Below are 23,441 nucleotides of genomic sequence, written 5' to 3'. Positions count from 1 at the left end.
GCTAATAGGTATTAGGAAGTCTAGAAAAACACTGTACTACCCAAGAGGAGACCCTCAGTCAAAGAAAAATGATATAACCACATGCTGCCTAAGATGCTGGTGCCCCTGAATCTTTTTTTTTAGTGAGGCAATTGGGGTTAAGTGACTTGTCCAGGGTCACACAGCTATTAAGTGTTAAGTGTCTGAGCCTGGATTTGAACTCAGGTCCTCCTGACTCCAGGGCCCGTGCTCGATCCACTGTGCCACCTAGCTGCCCCACCCCTGAATCTTAATTAGAAGGCTCAGTGGACTCTATATGGAGCATTTTTTTTAGATACACGCCTATGAAAATGCTACCTAAGCTTTAGTGTTCCTAACATTATTGATATAGGACCATAATCACATTTTTGTAACCATGTTTTCAAGGGTGAAACATAACAATTAGAACTATCTGAAAGAGGAATGCATAGCCTCATGAATAGTAGGTTTTCTTACTCCCTTACCAAAAGTCCTTGTAGGTGAAAACTAAATGACCAATTGTTGGTTATGCTATAGAAGTGATTCTTCGTCAAAAGTTTGGATTGAACTAAAATTGAACTTGGTCAGGTATGGACTGAACTAGATTACCTGAGATAATTCCCAAACATGAGATTCTGTGATTCCTTCGATAGAGGTCATTGGTATTATTTAAAGGGTAGTGGGGTCAAGTGTAGCAAATGAGAAAAATGAGAGCCAATCCTAAATTTAGTGCCAAGATTAGGAAGAGGCAATGTAGGAAACAGGACCAATAAAAGGTTATATAGTAGGCATCCTGGAAAGATCATGACAGTCTGAGCCAAGGACTTGGCTGCTGTGATGAACAGGAAGATTTATTTATTTCTATATTTGGCAATATATAGACATTATTGTGAATATTAAAATACCTGTCTTTAAAATAGTACTGTGGGGGCAGCTAGGTGGCACAGTGGACAGAGCACCGACCCTGGAGTCAGGAGGACCTGAGTTCAAATCCGGCCTCAGACACTTGGCCCTTACTAGCTGTGTGACCCTGGGCAAGTCACTTAATCCCAATTGACTCACCAAAAAAAAAAATACTGTGGTCTCTGTTGAGTTTTTTAGAATGAATCAAACACAGATCACTAAAACTTCATAGTATAAAGTTGACACCAAAGACTGAACAAATTTTGAATGCCTTCTTAGAGAAAATGTTTGAAAAAACAAGAAAAGAGAACAAACAAGTCACAAGAAAACGTAGCTGGAAAACTAACCTTCTTGTGATTTTCTCTACATTCATGTTCCTCAGATATTGTTTTATCTGAAAGGAAACATTTGAAGACTACAGCCATTCCATCTCATCTTTTTATTGAATCTAGGGCAACAGTTTCCTATGTTCAAAATCTAAAACTACATTTAGAATTTATTGAATCCTGATTTATATATTATCATCTATTATCTATTTAAGTGCAGAGTTATCTCTTAGAAGAGAAAGTAACTCCTTGAAACAAAGTATCTAGCCAAAACAAGTTATGTGCACAATTATAACATTAATATCTGTAGGAAAATGTTTAGTACTCCAGGGACTAACAAAAGACAGAAAAAGTCAAAGGTGGATCTAGGTACAGTCTTCCTGAAATTATATTCTTTTTTTTTTTTTGCAGGACAATGGGGGTTAAGTGACTTGCCCAGGGTCACACAGCTAGTAAGTGTTAAGTGTCTGAGGCCGGATTTGAACTTAGGTACTCCTGAATCCAGGGCCGGTGCTTTATCCACTGCGCCACCTAGCCGCCCCCTTCCTGAAATTATAACATGGAAGCCAAACCAAATGCTATATTCTGCTTTACTTTGTTCCATATATTTATGGGGGAAAATAGTTTTAATTAGTTAATTTAGTCACATCAAAAAGTCAACTATGAAATTTTTCTTGCTCTAGGAGAACACGTGCAACACTTTTACTCTAAAATACATTACTAAGCATTTTCATTAAATTAAAATACCTTTTACTCTGATATTTCACTGTAATGCCATCTTCAGGATCCATACTTACAGCCCTTCTTATTAGTGAGATTAAATTAAGATAAAGTCCTTCGAGCAACTTTCTATGAATTCCGAACTGTATCAATTTATTGGATGAATTCATATGAGTTCACACTGTATCAAGGACTGTGTTTCAGTAAAGTACAACTTTTAACATTTGCTCCATTCAAGGGAAAATGTAAGCAAGTTTCTTTTTATTTCCAAGGAAATCACAGACCTCACATTTCATTACTATTCCTGAATTATGTACCACCTTTACAAGAATCTGGAAAAAATATTTAAAGAGCTTTCTCTCCCACGGAGCTATTTTCCCCATGTATTTTACATTGGAATGTATTGTTAACTGCAAAACAAGTAACGATTGTTTGAGACACCCACTATTTTATATTAATACGAGCACATGACTTTATAGTAGAAACTCCCCCCCAAAAAAAAAAAAACCCGAAAGGAACTGCTGCGATTTCCAAAACTGACATTGTATTTTGTGGATTTTAGTTACCCCAAATCTCTGCATTTTCATTTGAGCATTCCACACACACCCCCCCCCCACTTCGGCTCAGTAATAATTCCCGCTTCAGGTTTCAGACCCCGTCCAGCATCCCCAAGATCAACATTTCCTTCCCTCTTTCCCACCTCTCCCCCACCCACCTGCCACAAGCAAAAGCCCCGATTCCTCCACCCGAGGCTCCTGCCCTCCTCTCATCCGTCTTCCTCAGACTGCTTTCGGGGGCATCCTCCGGGCTGTCATCGCAGAGCGGACCGAGGTCAGAGGATCGGGGCCCCAGGGCCGCCAAGGCCGGGCGGCCGCTGCCGCGGCGGCAGAGAGGGCAGGGCCGGGAGAGCCACTTACCGTGAATCGCTGGTCGCCGACGCTCCCCACGGAGAAGCAGTTGTCCCCGGGGTTCACGGCCCCGGTCAGGACCTGGTGCAGGTTCATGTCGTCACTGCCCCCTCCGGCCGCTCGCTCCTGCCTTCACTCCCGCAGCTGGGGCCAGGGCATCGACGCCAGCCTCATGCCCGAGGCTGATGGTGCACGGAAGGTGGGGGGCTGGAGTGGGGGGCGGGGGGAGGGGAACGGCGGCTGCTCCTCTTAGGAGTGAAGGTGGTTCGGGACCGGCGGTAGCGGCGGCGACGGGCGCGCAGACCTGGAGTCGCTTCGCTGGGGCCCGCGGCTCATCCCGAGCCGCGCCGCGCAGAGTTGGACCGGGGAGGGGAGGAAAGGGGAGGGAAGAAGAGAGAAGGGGAGGGGGCTTGAAGGAAGGAGGGGAGGGGGCGGGACGAAGGAGCGCTGCGCTCCTCACGCGCGCACCTGTCACCAGCCGCACCAGACAGCTCCGGACGGCAGTGAAACCAGCTCCGGAACCACCCGCGCCGGGGCCGCTGCTCTAGGTCGGGCACTTGCCCGGGAACAAGAAGCCAGCACTGCAGGGCCGGGAAGTGGGGAAAGTAACTTCCTCTTCAGCAGCGGGGATCCGGCTTCCGTGGAATCCGGGTGGCGCAGTAAACCCACAGCGTCTCTTCACGCCTCTTCCCTGACCTGTCCCTTCTCGGCTCCGGTCCTCGCCACCCGTTTCCCTACCCCCACCCCGCCTCCACTGGCCTCGATCGTTTGGAGTGCGTCTCTCTCCGAGCAAAAGACGTATCGCGAGATTTTTCACTGCTTAGATATGATAGGGCGGGAGTTGTTAAAGGGACTTACAGCCGTTGTCACTTTCGTAGTGAGTGAATCGAGAGGCATGACTCCGTCCACTTCCTCCAGATTGACCAATCCCCGTCTTGAATTTGTTTTAGGCTCCACCCATGGCAAAAGAAGAGCGAATCTATTTGGTGCTAGCAGGCAGCCGCACTGTTCGATATATTGTTAAATCTCCGGGGCGAGGAATGAATGGAGGAGGGTGGGGTTTAGTTACCTGATTTTCGGACGTTAGTCAAAACTTCATCTGACTAGAGGACGGAAAAGATATGCCGCTAAATCCAAATGAAAGAAATGTCTTTATTGGAACCAGGCCTGCTGATTGACATCTTCTAATTAAGGCCTCCTCATTGACTACACATCCCAGAGTGCATTAGAATATTCTCCTTCGGGTGGAACATGCTAGTGTCCTGGGTGAATGTGACCCTTGGAGCAGTCTTGGACCTAGATGCATAATTAAGTGCCGAGTTTATATGACAGTTTCATACTATAAATATATGTCGCAAAAACGAAGTCAGGCAAGCTCAGAGACCTAGCAAATATAATGAGGTGCTCTTTTTTCAAGATTTTCTCACACTCAACCAAACTTCTTTAATCGTACCATGAAAACAATAAAGCATTTATTAAGAGCCAGGCACTTGGCTTTCATGGGGATTCAAAAACAAAAAATGAAACAGTGCTTGCCTTCAGCGAGTTTACATTGTTTTGGGAGAGATAAGTGCATACATTTATGTGCAGATTCATATGGACTCCTAAAGAGATCAGACTTTATTGGACTCTGAGGCCCATTATGTCCCACTTAGAGTAGGAATCTGGGGGAAATTACTTAAACACATTTTAGGAGGGTCTACTTGTTTGGGCCTCTCCAAAATTACTAACAGTCCTCAAAGAAGCCTCTCTGTACCAGCTATAGGGTGGCTGTTTACTTCCTCCACAAATGAAATGCTTAAAACTAAAGATTCAAAAGCCCACATTGAAAAATACTTAAAACATGAAACACTAAAGTAATAGAAATCTGATACTTAAAACATGACTTACTTTCTTGGATTGTTGAACAGGCATTTCATTTTAATCTTTAGTCTGCACTATCTGAGCAATTTACTTAAGATACATATGTTCTGATAAGTCATATTCTAAGGCTTTCTTAGCCCTTTCATCTGTAGTATCTTCCTAGTGGTCTTCATCTTCTCTGAACACCAAGAGGAATTATTTCATGCTGGGAAACCAGCATCCAGACCCAAGAGCTCCCAACTTCTCTTAATTCATGAAGTTCCAGCTAAATTTAGGAATGTCCATCTCAGGATCACTGTTTAGTCACCTCTGCTCAAGGAAAGAAACACAAAAGAGGGATTATCCTTGAGATCTACTCTCAAGTTTACCTTGACAAGCATGTGCTCTCAGTATTCTGTTCACATAATTGCTGTAGGGTACAGAGGGAAAAAAATGATCCCCTTTCCCCTCCTGGAAATCTTAAGGAAAGCTCAGAATCCCGACATGTTTGACATATTGGAAGGCAGGGCAGAGTCACTCCATTTAAAGGATACTTAGTGGTCAACTCCTGGAGGGGCCAGGAAGGTGGTACCTGCAACTGGGGGAATCTAGAAAAGCTTCATGGGAAAGGTGGTACTTGAGCTGAGCTTTGAAGGAAACAAGGAGTTCTAGGTAGAGGTGAGGAGAGAGTATATTCCAAGCATTGGGGACAGCCACCACAGAGGCATGGAGACAGGATATGGAGTGTTGTGTATGAAGGACAGCAAGAGGGCCAGTTTGACTGGACCTTAGCGTGTGGGAAGGGCATCATTTATAAGGTTGGAAAGATATGCTGGAACCAGGTTTTGAAAGGCTTTAATACCCAATAAAAGAGTCTGGTTTTGATCCTAGAGGCAGTAGGGAGCCACTGGATTTTTTTAAATAGGAAAGTCATTTAGTCAGACCTACAATTTGGGAAAAATCACTTTGGAAGCTATGTGTAGGATGGATTTGAGAGGAGGGAAATGAAGTAGAGAAACCAATTAGGAGGCTTCCACAATAGGAGATCAAATGAGAAATGATTTGGGCCTGGGCTAGGTTTGTGGCTAAGTGCCCTACTTCAGCTCAGGGATTTTCTTTTGCCTCTTTTCTATCCCCAGAGCTTACTATTGACTTAATAAATGTTTATTGAATGAATGGATAAAGTGAGAGATGTGGAGATAAATCTGACAAGATTTGGCAACTCATTGGATGTGTGGGATGAGGAAAAATGAGTGGTAAAGGATAATTGCAGGGTTATAAACTTGGTTGGTTGGAAGGATGGTGGTAACCTCAATAGAAATGGGAAATTTTGAAAGAGGGATGGGTTTGGTGGAAAATAATGTTTGGTTTTAGACATATTCAATTTGAGATGCCTACAGGACAACCAACTTGGAGTATCCAATAGGTAGTTGGAGCTACTCAGCTGGAGCTAAGGAAAGAGATGAGTGCTACTTATATAGATTGGGAGTCATCTGTATAAAGATAATAGTTTAACTCATGAGAGGTAATAAAGTGAAATTATGTTGCAGTGATCAGTTATTTCCATAGTATACTTAAGGAGTTTAAAAGACATAATTTCATTACGGTGAGTATTCCCCTATACTGCACAAATTGATATATCTATGCCTTAGAATATAGTCTTCATTGGTTGCTGTGGTCAAAAATAAATTCACCACCTCTCAGCCACCTTTTTGATAATTGGGCCTCTCAGATTTAGCCAGGTTGGTCCTTAATCCCTAGACCATATTCAAAGCCCTTCCAGCCTGGTAGGATCTACCAAAGCTTGAATAATTTAGCCATCAAATTTCATTAAAAGAGTGTAATAGGGGGCAGCTAGGTGGCTCAGTGGATAAAGCACTGGCCCTGGATTCAGGAGTACCTGAGTTCAAATCCAGCCTCAGGCACTTGACACTTACTAGTTGTGTGACCCTGGGAAAGTCACTTAACCCCCACTGCCTTGCAAAAATTTAAAAAAAAAGAGTGTAATAAATGGAAGATTCCAATGAACATCCAAATTTTGTACTATAAATGTATTTTTACAAAAACATGAAACTTAAAACTTTAGTTGGACTTGGTGGGGCTGTTGAGATTATAACAGGACTTGGTTGGGCCAGAGAAACCTGCTTTCATTCCAGAACCAAGATGCAGAAAGGAGGGTAAAGGTCACAACAAAAGATTATCCATTAGTTTAATTGATTAATTAGTTGATTGATTGAAGACAGGTTAATTCTTCCCAAATCATCCCCTAACTTGTGGTTTAAGTTCTAGCTGGAAATTAAAATTCTCACATAAACTTGGATATTATTTCACAGCATCAAAAAAATTGTCAGTAGCCACAGAAGACACAATCCACCTCCCCAGAAAGCAATAGTAGAAAAGTACTGGGAAAACATGGAAGGGAAGACAAAAGATAAATGATTAACATCTGAGAAATAGGAGGATAATAAATTTGAGTTGGTAGAAATTGGGTTAAAAAGGTCACAATTTTTTTACCTACTTCTTTTTTCCTTTATGATTCAGAAACTGTTATGTGGAACAATTAACTTGATGTCTCTTTGTTCTGAATAAAGCTGTTACTAATAAGGGCCTCATAAAAGAAATATTTGTATAAAGTATTTAACATGAACTAAATGAACACAATTACAAAACATTTCACACAAATAAAGTCAGATCTAAACAATTGGAAAAATATCAATTGCTCATGGGTAGGCCAAGCCAAAATAATAAAAATGACAATTCCACATAAATTAACATATTTATTCAGTGTCACACCAATCAAACTACTAAAATGTTGTTTTATAGAGGTAGAAAAAATAATGACAAAATTCATCTGGAAGAACAAAAGGTCAAGGATATAAAAGAAATAATTTTTTTTAATGTAAAGGAAGATAGTCTAGTTGTACCAGATCTCAAATTGTATTTTAAAGTGGTAATTATCAAAACAATGTCCTACTGACTATGAAATCAGTGGTAGATCAGTAAAATAGATTAGGTACACATTACATTATAATTGTAAATGGCCATAGTAATCTGGTACATAATAAACCCAAAGATCTAGGCTTTTGAAACAAAAACTCATTATTTGATAAAAACTGATGGGAAAACTGGAGAATAGTATGGCAGAAACTAGGTATAGACCAATATTTCATACCTTATACCAAGATAAGGTCAAAATGGATATATGATTTACACATAAAGGGTGAGACCATAAGTAAATTAGGAGAACATGGAATAGTTTTAGGGTTTTTTTTGGTCAGATGTATGGATAAAGAAAGAATTTATGACCAAAGTAAATGTAGAGAGCATTACAAAATGTAAAATAGATATTTTTAATTATATAAAGTTTAAAAGGTTTTGCATAAACAAACCCAATGCAGAAACCTGGAGGGAAATTTTGCAACCAGTATCTCTGATAAAGGCCTTATTTTTCAAATATAGAGAACTAAGTCAAATTTACAGAAATGCAAGTCATTCCCCAATTGATAAGTGGTCAAAGGATATGAACAGGCAGTTTTTAGATAAAGGGAAAAGGACCTATTTGTATAAAAATATAGCAACTCTTTTTTTGGTAGCTAAAAATTGGAAATTGAGGAGATGCCAATCAATTGGGGAATGGCTAAGCAAACTGCAGTACATGATTGTGATGGAATGTTATTGTGCCATAAGAAATGACAAGCAAAATGATTTCAGAATAACCTGGAAAGACTTACATGAGCTGATACAAGATTAAGTGAGCAGAACCACGATAATATTGTACACAGTAACAGCAATATTATATGATGAATTGTGAATGACTTAGCTATTCTCAGCAATACAATGATCTAAGACCATCCCAAAGGACTCATGATGAAGCATACTATCTGCCTCCAGAGAAAGAACTGATATTGTCTGAATACAGACTGAAACATGCTGTGTTTCACTTTATTTTTATTCCAGTCTTCTTGTACAAAATGACTAGTATGGAAATGTTTTACATGATTGCACATTTATGACCTATATCTGATTGCTTACTGTTTCAAGGAGGGGAGATGGGAGGGAGGGAAGAATAGAATTCAGAACTCAAAAAGTGTTAAAAAAAAAACCCACCAACCTTTTAACATGTAATTGGGGGGCAGCTAGGTGGCCCAGTGGATAAAGTACTGGCCCTGGATTCAGGAGGACCTGAGTTCAAATCCGACCTCAAACACTTGACACTCACTAGCTGTGTGACCTCGGGCAAGTCACTTAACCCTCATTGCCCCTCAAAAAACAAAAAACAAAAACAAAAGCAAAACAAACATGTAATTGGGGAAAAATAAAATATTATATATTAAAAAAATTAAGTACTTACCATGACTTTCTGGGAGTTAACAGCCCAAGTGAAGAAGAGTTAAGACTAGACCCCTATACTAGAACTGTGCTGATTTGAATGGGTGAGAAGGGAGGGAGGGGATACGGAGGTTAGGAAGAAACTGGGGAAGAAGACAATGGAAGAACAGATCAGTTAAAATTTAAGTTAGGTCTTTGTTATTATGTATTAAACATATTATTGTTTATTTTGTGTCCCACTAATTGGGACCACTTTATGTGGGATATCTGTAATGCCTAAAAGAAATTGATTTATAAATTGTGTTGATTACAAAGTACCTTAGCAAGTAATTCATTTGTGGAATGAATAATCATTTTGGAATTCAGTGGTAAAGGGAGCAGGCTCAGAAATTAAAGTTCTGATAGGAAGGCAGTAAAGAAGAAGGTAGTTCTCAGAATAAAGGAAACAAGAATGTTTAGAAGAAATGCAAGGAAAAGGAGAAAATAGTTCTGATTGGAGAAAAAATGATGTTCATGCATGAGAAAAAAATAATCATCTTTCACAGACTTGAAACTCATGGAATAAATAATACTACCTTTGCAAAAACAATGTATTCTATATTACCATATTAAGAAACAGCTAGGTGGCCTAGTGGATAGAGCACTCAGCCTGGAATCAGGAAGACCCGAGTTCAAATATGGCCTCAGACACTTACCTTGGGAAAGTCATTTAACTTCTGTTTGCCTTAATCTCCTGGCAGAGGAAATGGCAAAGCACTCCAGTATCTTTGCCAAGAAAACTTCAGAGACAATATGGCCCACAGGGTTGTAACGATTGGAATAACGCCACCTGCTGGATACTTTGAATTCAGAAAACTAGCCAGTAACTATGAAAGATGTAATAATTGGGGCTATTGATGAGACTAATTTAGAGACTTTCACCCTGTGTGTTTATGAGTGACTGAGATCTATCTACTCCTTTTTATCTACCCTAATGACAAGTAGAATAAAGAGCTCTTGTTCCTTAGTGAAGAACTGGATAGAGGGGAAAGTAGCCATGCCTCCTATCCTTCCTTCCCCTTATTTCATTAGTTGACCATGGCCACTTTTTAAAGCTCTTATTTCTACAAATGACATATAAATGTTTCTCAGTGTGTGTAACAATCTATTGAAATCTGAATGACTGCTCAAATGTGTGTCAGTTCTGCTTACTTAAATGTCAGTAGTAAAGGAAGGAAACAAGCACTTATTTCCACAATGTGCCAGGTACTATGTTCATTTGCTTCTTTTCAACAATCTTGGCAGTTAGGTGTTAGCATTATTCACATTTTATAATTAAGAAAACAGAGGGAGGCAGCTAGGTGGCACAGTGGATAGAGCACCAGCCCTGGAGTCAGGAGTACCTGAGTTCAAATCCGGCCTCAGACACTTAACACTTACTAGCTGTGTGACCCTGGGCAAGTTACTTAACCCCAATTGCCTCACTAAAAAAAAAAAGAAAGAAAGAAAGAAAAGAAAACAGAGGAAAAACAGGTTAAGTGATTTGCTAAGGGTCACATAGCTATTAAGCAAGTTTGGGAACAGTTGGAAGACGCACCCAGAAGCAGAACAAATTTAAATAATTTTAAAAGCTATTTGGATTTTTGTCAGTTCAAACTTGCTGGGGAATGGCGTGAAACACATAAGGTGAGTACAGTACAGTGACTCTAGAGAATAATATTTGGGTCCAAATACCATTTGAGGCAAGAGGTGATAAAACCCAAGTTTTACAGTAGGAAAAGCCAGGCTCACTTTAACTTTAAAATTGCCTACATCCAAGCTAGGATATAAAAGGGAAATCTACTCCCCAGAGGGAGGCTGGAGCTGAAAGAATGCCACCTGCATTCCCATCCCCAAGAAGGCAGGGCAGCTAGTTTTATGAACTCATTCAACAGCTCCTTCACTCCATGGATGACAACTCTGCCAAATAACTTGAGAGGGTTACTAGCTGCTTCAATGAATATTCTCATACTGCTCCATGAGTAGACTATGGACATTATAAAACATACACAAAAATAGTAATTTTAAAGGATGAGATAAAATATGTTTAAAACTTTAATTAATTCAAGGTACATAAATATTTTCTTGTAACTTTAAAAATTAATAAAAAGTATTTGTAATAAGTCTTCACAAAGTCCTACTCTAATACCACATCATGACATGGATGTGACCTTGAATTCTTGAAGGCTATGTGAATGGTCAATAATCTAGTCAGGTTTCACAAAGCTAGAAAGGCTTTGAGTATGACCCCAATAAGAACCAATGACATAAGTGTATCATCTATAAAGTTCATCAGTAAGCTGACCTCCTGGGGTTGAATTTTTTTGGCTGTGGCAACCTATGACAAAAGTCAGGACAAGTGGCAATGGCCCAGGATGCAGTAGATGACTTCTATGTCTATCCACTGAGCCACCTAGCTGCCCCCAAAATTTTAAATAATTTTTTAAAAAAGAAATCATACTCTTCATAATTTCTAACAGCACAATAATATTCTATCACATTTATGTACTTGATTAACCATTTCTATAAATGATGGGTACTCCCTTAGCTTCCAATCATTTGCCTTCATGCCTACTATAAATATTTATGTACATATGTGTCTCTTTCCTCTATTTTTTTATCTCTTTGGGGCACAGATCTAGTAGTAGTATTAGCTGGATTAAAGGGTATGTGCAATATAATAGGTTATTTGTTATATATGGTTCAAAATTGCTTTCCATGATGACTGGACCACTTCAGAGTTCCGGCAATAATGCTTTAATGTACCCATTTTTCTATTTCCCCACCATCATTTGTCATTTTCTTCCTTCCTTCCTTCCTTCCTTCCTTCCTTCCTTCCTTCCTTCCTTCCTTCCTTTCTTTCTTTTTTGTCATCTTAGCCATTCTTTTTGGTGCAAGGTAAAACCTCAGAGTTGTTTTAATTTTCATTTATCTGATTGTTAGTGATTTAGAAAATATTTGTATGGTTATTGATAACTTGGATTTCTTCCTCTAAGGAATGGCTCTTATTCTTAAAAATGTGAACCTAAAAATAAATAAAAAATAGATAAATTTAACAAATGTGAATTAGTTCCCTCCATATATTAGAAATGAGACCTTTATCAGAGAAACTTGCTCTAAAGATTTTTTCCCTACTTGGTTTTGTTTGTACAAAAACTTTAAAAATATTATGCACCATAATCAAATTTGCCCTTTTTACCTTCTGTGATCCTTTCTATCTCCTTTTTGGACACAAACTCTCTATCTGTAGATCTGTCAGATAATTTCTCTGTTCCTCTAATTTACTTATGATGTTAGCCTTTATGTCTAAATCAATGTAATCATTTGGAACTTTTCTTGGTCTATGATGTTAACCTACTTTCTGTCAGATTCCTTTCCAGTTTTCCCAATAGTGAGTTCTTGCCCAAACTGCCAGGATCTTTGGGTGTATCAAACACTAGACTGCTGTGTTCATTTGCTTCTGTATATTCTGTACTTAATGTGTTCCTCTGATCAACTCCTCTGTTTTGTTTCTTGTTCTTATTGTTGTTTTAATCATGTCAGTCATATCTGACTCTGTAATCAAAGATACTGAAGTGGTTTACCATTTCCTTCTCCAGCTCATTTGACAGATGAGGAAACTGAGGCAAACAGGGTGAAGTGACTTGCCCAGGGTCACAGCTAATAAGTTGCCTGAGGCCAGAATTAAACTCAGGAAGATGTCTTCTTAACTCTAGGTCCAGTACTTTATCCACTGCTCCCCTCTATTTCTTACCCAGTAACAAATTGTTCTGATGATTACTGCTTTATAATACAATTTGAGATCTGATACTTCTAGGGTCTCTTCTTTCCAACTTTTTTTTTCTTTAATTCCCTTAAAATTCTTGGTCTTTTATTCATCCAGATAAAATTTTTTTAATCTTTTCTTGACATTTAAACCAATTCTTTGGTAGTTTAATTTGTCATTGAATAAGTAAATTAATTTAGGTAATATTATAATTTTCATTAAATTGTTTCAACCTATGCATGAGCAATTAACAATCTTCCAATTATTTAGTTCTATCTTTGTGTATAGAATGTTCTGAAATTGTATTTATATAGTTCCTAGGTACGTGTTGGCAGGTAGACTCCCAAGTGTTTTACAGTTTTTTAAATTATTTTAAATGGTATTTCTCTTCCTGCTAGATTTTATTCTACTTTTTCATTTTTGCACAGTCTATAGGAGAGTCATCTACACATGAATTTAGGGCTTCCTAAATTAGTGTATTAGTAGGGAACAAGCAGTACTTTGCAAACAATATTCAGTAACCGATAATATCATTACTATTTCATAATAAACTGAGTGATGTAGTGAATATAAGCTCCCATTGTGCTTATTGTTTGTTGATTTTGAAAAAGTATTTGGTTCAGTAGAACAAAACACCATCTTACAGGTTCTTTTACAATAAGATGACACCCATCCACACATCCATCAAAATCATGTAAGATTCCTTGAACATATAACAACAGAAATAACTCTGATCCTAAACATCAGATGGGGCATAAAAAGGGAGATGAATGCTCACCAATGAGTTCATGACTTGATTGATGCTTTTTCTGGAAAAGATCCATTGTAAAGTCCAATGTGAAGGGAATTGCCTATGGATTTTCAGATCCTCTAGATTTTCCAGTTTGGAGATAATATTACAATGGTTCATTAAACTCCAGAATAACCCACAGCTTCCTAGAAGAAATATAGAATCATTCAAAGGAGTTTGTCATGTCCAGCTACACAGGAAAAACCAGATAGATAAGACAGTCTATTGTCCAAATTATGGCATGCATTTATATGGACAATCTATAGAATTTGTCCAAAAATATGTATACCCGGGACAAACCATTAAAGATGGGCATTGAGGGGCAGTTAGATGGCACAGTGGATGGAGCACCGGCCCTGGATTCAGGAGGACCTGAGTTCAAATCCAGCCTCAGACACTTAACACTTACTAGCTGTGTGATCCCTAGGAAAGTCACTTAACCCCAAGTGCCTCACAAAAAAAAAAAAAAAAAAAAGATGGACATTGAGTTGGGCCTAGAATTGAACAGGAAGAAGAAAGCAGGCTGGAGTACCTTCAAGAAATTTCAAATCTCGGGGCAGCTAGGTGGTGCAGTGGATAGAGCACCAGCCCTGGAGTCAGGAGGACCTGAGTTCAAATCTGACCTCAGACACTTAACACTTACTAGCTGTGTGACCCTGGGCGAGTCACTTAACCCCAATTGCCTCACTAAAAAAAAAAAAAAAGAAATTTCAGATCTCTTTTAATAATCCTAAACTTTCCATGAAAGCAAAGGCCCATCTTTGTAATAGCAACATTCTGTTGGTATTGTTATATAACAACAGACAGAGAACACAATAATTTGTGAAGAATTACAAATGACTATCACCCAAAGGACAATAGAGAGGCATACAATGAGTATGAGCAGGCTGTACTATATATAATCAGTAAGGAAGCAAAAAAAATGAATAAAATATATGACATTAAGGAACCATATGATAGGAGGAAAAGAAGATGGGCTGATCATATGGTGAGAACAGACAATTCTGAGTCCTGTACTGATACTCTCACAAAGTCAGAAGAAGATTAGGAAAGCCTCCAGCATATTGGGTAGATCTCCTATGGCAAACTTATGGGAGGACATGGACAAAAGTTGTATGAGATAGATAATCCTGCATAGACTGTGTCATTGTAGGGAACTTCTGAATCAATTTGAGTATTTTTGGTGAGAGAAATATGATTACTTTTTTAAGTCTTGGTTTAATACTTTGTGATACAGTGGGTCAAAATTCTGGTACTAAGTTCAATTTATTTCTTTAGTTGCTTTTAATAAACTATGATAGCTTAAAGAGACACCTTACAGAGATAATTCTTTTTTTTCTTTTCTTTTTTTTTTTAAGGCAATGGGGGTTAAGTGACTTGCCCAGGGTCACACAGCTAGTAAGTGTCAAGTGTCTGAGGCCGGATTTGAACTCAGGTCCTCCTGAATCCAGGGCTGGTGCTTTATCCACTGTACCACCTAGCTGCCCCAAAATAATTCTTATGTATGGAAGAATTTTATTGTTGACCATTCTTACTGATTCATAATACTCATTTTTCAATCCTATCCAACAGTTATTACAAAGGTTTTTGTGAAAATTTAGTTAATACATTTCTGTTTGCTGATATCAATCTATTGTCCTTACAAATCAGGTGTTGGATTTTTATATTCTTTACAACTAGGTTCAAAACCCAGCAAAATCCACTGAAAGTTTTAAAAAGAGGTAGAAAGTTCTGTTTCTAAGTTTTAAAAATATGTGTATAAGCAAAGGGTTTGTTTGTTTATTCATTTGTGGGACCCAAAAGCTTAGCGGTTGAAAAGGAGATTTGAGTCATTTTAAGAGTGTAGGAAGAGTCATTGCCATAGAAAGGCAATGACAATGCTGCATTCAGATCCTCCATTCATTCTTTTTTTTAGTGAGGCAATTGGGGTTAAGTGACTCGCCCAGGGTCACACAGCTAGTGAGTGTTGTGTCCGAGGCCGGATTTGAACTCAGGTACTCCTGACTCTAGGGCCGGTACTCTATCCATTGCGCCACCTAGCTGCCCCTAGATCCTCCATTCATTCCGAACCTAACAGCAGCAATTCCCAGTGTTTGCAACCATTTATTTGGAAGTATGTAAATATATCAGATGAACATTATCATTTGTTGTTCGTGTGGCATGATCTCTGATCACAATTTAACAGATGGATCATAGATCTAGAACTGGAAGAGACTTTGGATCTTATCTAGTCCTTGTCTCTCATTTTCCAGATGACTAATTGAGACCCAAGGAGTTTATGTGACTTGACTGAGATCATACCAAAACCATAGTTTGAACTCAGATCCTGGCACTCTTCCTTTTATTTTTTGAAGGTTTTTGCTGTGGCAGGACATGAAGCAGACAGGTTTTATAGACTCCCTACTTTTCTAGTGAAAGAAATATTATTACTTCACTTGCTATCCACTGAAGTCAGCTCATTTACTTTAATGAGTGAGTAGAAACAATTCAGATGAAAATTAAGCAAATAAAGGCCCTGATTCTTGTTTCTTATTCTGTCAGTCTTTGAGTTTTGATACAGGTCAAAAGGAACCCAAAATGGTCCAAAGTCTGGAACCTTCTGGAGCAATCTTGGAAAGCCAATTTTTTGTTAGCTTTGCCCCAGTCTGAACGATATGAGACAAATTTAATCTGTTTCACAGGTTTTAGTTATCTGAGGATATCTTGTACCAAACTAACATCCCTGGGCTATAGCTGAGTAGACTAGAACAGATCAGAGTCAGTGAATTTCCTAAATTGAAACCAGTAGAGAATTGGTCCAGACCCTTTAAGATTATTCTAGATTAGAACAGAAAATCCCAGATCCAACCCAATTCAGTTGTTAGAGTGCTTCAGAGTGTCAGAATGTCCTTTAGTTCAGTGTTGATAATAAATAATGTTAGTCAGGCTGTCCCTCCTCCCATTTAGTACTGGATGGCTTTGAATGGGATTTGTTTTAAATGCAATTTGATTCTATGATGGGGCTTTGAAAGCAGCTACAAAAGCAGTATGATTGTATTACACACGATTCAGTAATTAATATGTGTAACTTTAAGATTTAAAAGGGAATCAGCAATTAAAAGGCATTGTCAGTTGGTGGCTTACTAATTTATAATATAAATTGCTAAGAGAATAAAAAACTGCTAGTAAATTGCAATGGCAAGTTACAACAGTAGAAAGGGCCCTTGCCCTACCCTCCAGCCTGTGCTATATTATGACTTCTATCCCTATTCACTCCCCCCACACTTGAATACCAAATAAAATTCAGAATACTGTTGAGTCCTGGGAGGAAGTGCTGCTTCATTTCTTGGGAATAAGAAAAGGAAATGACTATAAAAGGTTTCTTCTATCTTTGTTCTATTTATTTTATACAGTATTTATCAAATGAGCTAGTTGTCTTGGTATGTTGTATTCTGATGGCATACTTATGACTGATCCTGTGTTTTTTCCTACCTTCATTTAGCATATTATTATTGGTTCAACTACTGAAACAGACCATGTTCTCTATGGAAAGAGGAAAAGAATTAAAATAAGATCTGGATTTGAGTCCCACTTCTACCTCTTACTAGCTATGTGATCTTTTGGGCTTGTTTTCTCAGCTACGAAGTGGGGATACCTTCCCACAGGTTTGTGAGGAATGCTCTTAATAAATTCTAAAGCACAGTATACAGTTACATGTGAGTATGATTACTTTAGTACTTTTCCTACTAATGAATCCCAAATACTTTACAAAAAATTTTTAAATGAAAAAAATTACTTTATATACTGAAAACGAGTTGGCAAAAATCTGTAGCTTCTCTATACCATATATATAGTTCCTTAACAAATTGAAACAATTCCCCATTATATTACATTATGAAAAATGGGGGTAGGGAACATACCAAGTATCTCTTTTGAATGAGAAAGAAGTTTTCAATTTTTTTTAACTGAAATTGGTTATTGTTTACCCCCTGCTTGCCAAATTAAATTTAATGCCATGGTCATATGACCAGTGCTCCTATTCCTTACTGAGTGCATTCTTTGTACCAGTCTACTCTATCTTCTAGTGCAACAGTTTTCATTTCCTTTTGATTCTCCTCACTTTGCTCAAAGACATTTAGTATTTTGGATCTCTTTTTCCTCTTTGTACACTTCACAACCAAGGAAAACTGTATGATTCAGTGGAAAGAAACCAGTGGGGTTTGGAATCAAAAGGAGACTGGGGGGCAGCTAGATGGCACAGTGGATAGAGCACCGGCCCTGGATTCAGGAGTACCTGAGTTCAAATCTGGCCTCAGACACTTAACACTTACTAGCTGTGTGACCCTGGGCAAGTCACTTAACCCCAATTGCCCCCAAAAAATAAATTAATAAAATAAAATAAAATATAAAAATAAAATATAAAAAGGAGACTGGATTCTAATCCTATCTCACCTTTTTCACCTTGGGCAGGTCATTTACATCCATGGGGCCCAGTTTTATCTTCTGTAAAACAGATAGGGGGCAGCTAGGTGGCACAGTGGATAGAGCACCAGCCCCGGATTCAGGAGGACCTGAGTTCAAATCCGACCTCAGACACTTGATACTTACTAGCTGTGTGACCCTGGGCAAGTCACTTAACCCCCATTGCCCCGCAAAAAAACAAAAAACAAAACAACAAAACAACAACAAAAAAAACCAGATGGCTAAATGGCTTCTGAGGTCCCTTCCAATTCTAGATCTATGATCTTACAACCCTAAACTGAAACAAAGTAAGGACAAAAGTTTTTTTTTGTGTGTGTAGTGGTCTCCATCCCCCTTCTTTCTTCTGGGGATAAACAGTGAAGATCTGGGAGACTAAAAGTAACTCCTTGGACTTTTTTCTGTAGTCTTTCCTATCTCCCCAAAATTATGTAATTATTTTTTTCTTCCTACCCATTAAGTGTATTTTCATGTGACCTGTACAGGATTCATGTTGAGTCCTGGTTTGAAAAATGGATGTTTGCCAGGCCTAACCAGTGACAAATTGATAGATGCAATCTTTTCTGATCACAGTGTCTCTGCCTTCCAATATCAAACCTTGCTCTTGTTCCATAACATGACCTCCAATCCCTCAGTTCTCAGATGTGTGCAGAAAAGCTTGATTACATATAGGATAAAAATTTCATGGGTGCTAGTGAAGCACTCAAATTGTTTGACTGTCAAATAATTACTATATCACTGAGTCACCTCTATTATCTGTCATTTATTTCTCAGATAATGCCTTTTGTGCTAGTTTTTCACACAGCCTGCATTTGCTCACAGTGTGTCACTGTTGCCTTTTGGGGCAATCACAATTTTCATTCTTCAGAGACTGTGATAATCAATGATTTGTAGCCATATAGCATCTCTGGGAGATAGAAAGATGGGTTTTTGCATCAGGTGGAATAATTGAAAGCATCATACAATTTCCCAAATTCAATTCACTCTGCTCTCTTCTTCCTATTCAATTTTAGATCAAGCTTATTGGTCCATCTGTAGTGCCTGTCTGAAATTCAGGTAATGATGGACTCATTCAATGGACTACTCATTGAACTACATGTCATAGTATAAGCAATAGGCATTTTCACCCATTTGCTTTTACCTATATGGATCGTTAGGAGGATCTCTTTTTAGTGGCTGTGAATCTCATTAAAAAGGTTTTGTAAGGGGCAGCTAGATGGCGAAGTGGATAGAGCACCGGCCCTGGATTCAGGAGGACCTAAATTCAAATCCGGCCTCAGACACTTACTAGCTGTGTGACCCTGGGCAAGTCACTTAACCCCAATCGCCTCACCAAAAAAAAAGGTTTTGTAGTATTATAGGGCTTGATGAAAATAAATTGATATATAGACATCTGCCAACAGGAATGTCTAGAAAACCTCACCTCTTCTATACAGACTCTGCTCAGGACAACCTGCATGACAATGGTGAATACACCATCAAGTTTTCATGACTTATTTGATAGTTATAATAAAAAAAACTTCTTGAATGTTATCTCCGTGATCATATCTGTAGGAGCATAGGCTCCTAGAGCTAGAATTGAGAGGGGTCTCAGAGATTATCTTGTTCCATTCTATCATCTTAGAGATTAAGAAACTGAGACCCACAGAAGTAAAGGGACTTCCCTAAAGTCACATAAGGAGCACACACCATGGGTAGGATTTGAACGCAGGTCCTATGACTCCTGAAGTAGTGTTTTTTGCCACTATACCACTGCCTCCACTGATCATTTATAGAACCCATGAATCAGTTTTATAGAATTCAAAAACAAATCAGCTCTTTAAATGTACATTTTATTAATAGAGTGAATTATTATAATACTTTCATGGATCTGTGATTCCCTCCAATGTTACAGATGCAGAATGGAACCCACCCATGCCTTTTTTTTTAATCTCATCCATAGTCTCTTCTATGTTTACCACAGGGGGTTCACCCAATATGCTAAGGGTCTCCTGTGTATTTACATGTCATGATGAGGATACCAATAGAGCATGTGGGCTGTCCATAGTTTATTCCTCAGTTTTGCTATATGACTGATCCATTTTATTTTTTGTGAGATATTTCTTTGACGGCATCCATTAAAATGCTTCTTCTGAGAAATTCCTTGTTTGTAATGTGTTATATCTTGTTCACATCTACAGTATTCTTCTCCTTTGCCCTTTAGATAATCTTCAACTTCAGTTCTGTAGACACCAGAATATTGACATTAGAAAGTGGGTGTTTGGGTAGTATAGGTTTGCAGAGTGCTTTATATATGTTATTGCATTTGAACTTCATAACAACTCTTTGAGACAGGTGCTACTATTAGCTCTATTTTTACAGATGAGGAAACAGACACATAGAGATTAAGTGATTTGCACATAATCATGAAGCTAACAAATGTCTGAGTAAGAATTTGAACTCAGGGCTTCCTGACTCTAAATCTACCCACAAGACTACCTGGCTGCCATTGATTATATAGAACATATGCAGAAAATATCTGTCAGCTTTTGATCAATCATGTAGGAGCTCTGAGGGGTCTGCTTCTAGCTATGTATGACCAGTGGTATACTGTCCTGTAATTGTCTGCTGATCTAAAAGTGCTGATTATTCAGAAGACCTGTTATTAGACAAGGCAGTCTCTTGAAGGAAACTCTTGTCTGCAACTCTTCATTTTGTAATTTCAGTAAGAAATAGAGGATGGTTCTCCACCATCCAGTATCTTGTCACAGTGATTCTGTCACTATTTCCTACCTGCATCATGGACCCAGTTAGGCAATGTTGGTCAGGAGGTACTTGTTGGCCTTTGCCCTTTTGTGTTTATTCACTCACCTTTATTTCCTCTCTTTTTTCAGAGCCAATGCCCTAGTATGGGCCTTCTTAAACTTTTTCCACCCAAGATCCCTTTTTACCCAAGAAATTTTACTCGACTCAGATATATAGATATATAAAATAAGTATGGTGTAGGGATGGATTTAATTGATCAAATTGATTGTGAGGTGTCCCAAAGAAGTACAAGACTCAGTAACTCAGTTCCTAAGTTTTATTAAAAAATTGCATGACCACAGGGAGAACATCAAAGGAGAAAGGAGTCTCAGTTAGGGAGATGGAAATGGTTATATTTATAGTGAAAAATGTAGGTTATTTCCACATTATCTTAGTCTCCTCCTTGTGAGAGGTTCATATCCTATTTTGGAATTCTTGGGGCACTAAGATGTTCCCCAAGGCGGGGGTACCTTTCTCACTAGGGGTGTGTTTTGGGGGTGAACTTAAGGACAAATTTGTTCTTAATGCTCATGTTCATAAAACATGTTTAAACTTGTCAGACCCCAGAGGTCTCTCTGTTTAGGATATCTTTTTCTTTTAAGATTTGGTTTCTAGGTACAGTTTCTGTTTCCTGTCTTCCAGGATTATTAATCACTGTCTACTTTTTCCTTAAGCTTTTGTTGACAGTGTTTGTTGATAAGGACTTGACAGGTCTGGTTACTGTACTGTTGATAAGAACTCTCTGTTAATCCTTCTGGCCACCTCCTTGAGGTATACATAACCTTACACTGTCACCAAATTTTTTGCCACCCCCACATTCAGTTACATGACCCCATATGGAGTTTTGACCCACAATTTAAGAAGCTAGGCCCTAGTCAAGGTCCCCATTACCTCTACTTGAGCCATTACAATAACTTCCTTATTGGTCACCCTGCCCTAAGTCTCTCTTCTCTTTAATCCCTCCTCCAAACTACAGCTAAAGTGATTTTTCTAAAATAAAAGTCTGACTATGTCACTCCTGTACTTGAGAAATTCCTGTAATTCAATGAATGACTGAATGAAAAGGATTTAGTAAACTCTTGTTAAGTACCATGGATTGTGCTAAATGCTAGGACTAGAAGTACAAAAGAGAGATGGTCCTTGCCCTTCTAGAGTTTACATTCTAATAAAGAGAAAAAGAGGAGTGGTGGTTAGGGAAGGGTGTTTTGAAAAAAAACAAAACAAAACAAGAATCTTTGTGCGGAGTCAAAGGGTGTTCAGTTGATAGGTCCTTTTCTGAAGTTATGGTAGTAGTGTTGGTGTGATTATTGTTCCAGGGTGATTATTGTTCAGTCTTTGAATTTTCTTAGTAAAGATACTGGAGTGGTTTGCCATTTCCTTATCCAGCTCATTTTACAGATGAGGAATTGGGGCAAAGATAAGGGTCACATAGCTATTAAGTGTCTGAGGCTGGATTTGCACTCATGAAGATGAGACTTCCTGATTCCAAGTCCAGTGCTCTATCCACTGTGCCACCTAGCTGCCCCTTATTGTTCCAAAGCAAGTGGTAAAAATTTTAGATGGAGTGGAGGGGTGAGGCGAACCACTGAAGTTGGCTTGATAGGAAGATAGCCAGGGCCTGGAGATGGCTAGATAACTATGGTCTCTCTCAATCACCTTCATTGAAACATTTAAAAAATGTACAGAAGATAACAGAATGAAAGTCAGTAGGAAACAGATAAACAGGAGAGCTTTCAAAACATGTTGAATTTATTACATACTTTTACAAAAACAAGCTGTATGTAATAAATATTCAAAGTTTCATATATAAGCCTCTTTTTGTTCTACCTCGTAAATGGAAATATTCATTTGTTCTTTGTTGAGTTAATTTTTTTTTAATCAAACCTCTTAATCCATCTTTTTGGCATGCAATTATAACCTAGTCCCAATCCACCTTTCTAGTCTTACTGTACATTATCTGCTCCATACACAGTTCAAATAAGTGCTTAATAAATACTCATTGACTAACTAATGATTTAGGGGTATAGTCCACGTGACCTTCCTCTGATTCCTCATCTGTGATACTCTGTCTCCTACCCTGTCTTTGCACTGTCTGTCCCTTATTCTTTACCTTTGCCTCTTAGAATTCCTGTTTCCTTCAAAACTTATCTCAAGAGCTAACTTCTACCAGAACACTTTCCTGATTTACTTAGTTGCTAGTGCCTTCCCTCAAATTTAACTTTGTATTAACTTTATATGTAGTTCATATAGAAATGAATTACACATATAGTCTGTATGTATCATCTCCTCTGACAAAATGTAAGCCCCTTGTCTTTGTATCTCAAGTGCCTAGCACCTTTCAGATGCTTTCTAAATGTTTTCTCATCCCCTTTTTTTTCCCTATGTAGATGATTAAATTAAGCCTCCAAGGCTCTGATGTAGGCTTTTTTTCTCTGTTGTTATTTAGTCATGTTCAACTCTTTATGACCCCATATGGTGTTTTCTTGGCAAAGATACTGGAGTAGTTTGCCATTTCCTTCTCTAGCTCGTTTTACAGATGAGGAAACTGAGGCAAGTCAGGGTTAAGTGACTTGCCTGGGGTCAAACAACTAGTAAGTGTC

At 38.5% G+C, this 23,441-nt stretch overlaps 1 protein-coding gene across 1 annotated transcript in view; it reads right to left on the bottom strand.

Moving 5' to 3' along the window:
* The window catches only part of DMXL1 (Dmx like 1), a 162,586-nt gene extending 159,590 nt beyond the window's left edge, over window positions 1-2,996 (bottom strand). The window contains 1 exon segment of the mRNA XM_043985159.1: window positions 2,864-2,996. Within this exon segment, the coding sequence (XP_043841094.1) occupies window positions 2,864-2,950 (87 nt within the window). The 5' untranslated portion in view covers window positions 2,951-2,996.
* Between the last annotated feature and the right edge of the window lie 20,445 nt (window positions 2,997-23,441).

Source organism: Dromiciops gliroides, chromosome 1 (genome assembly GCF_019393635.1).
Source record: "Dromiciops gliroides isolate mDroGli1 chromosome 1, mDroGli1.pri, whole genome shotgun sequence".
In the NCBI taxonomy this organism is placed as follows: domain Eukaryota; kingdom Metazoa; phylum Chordata; class Mammalia; order Microbiotheria; family Microbiotheriidae; genus Dromiciops; species Dromiciops gliroides.
The sequence above is the reverse complement of the archived record's forward strand: the minus strand, read 5'-3'. Positions and strand labels throughout refer to the sequence as shown.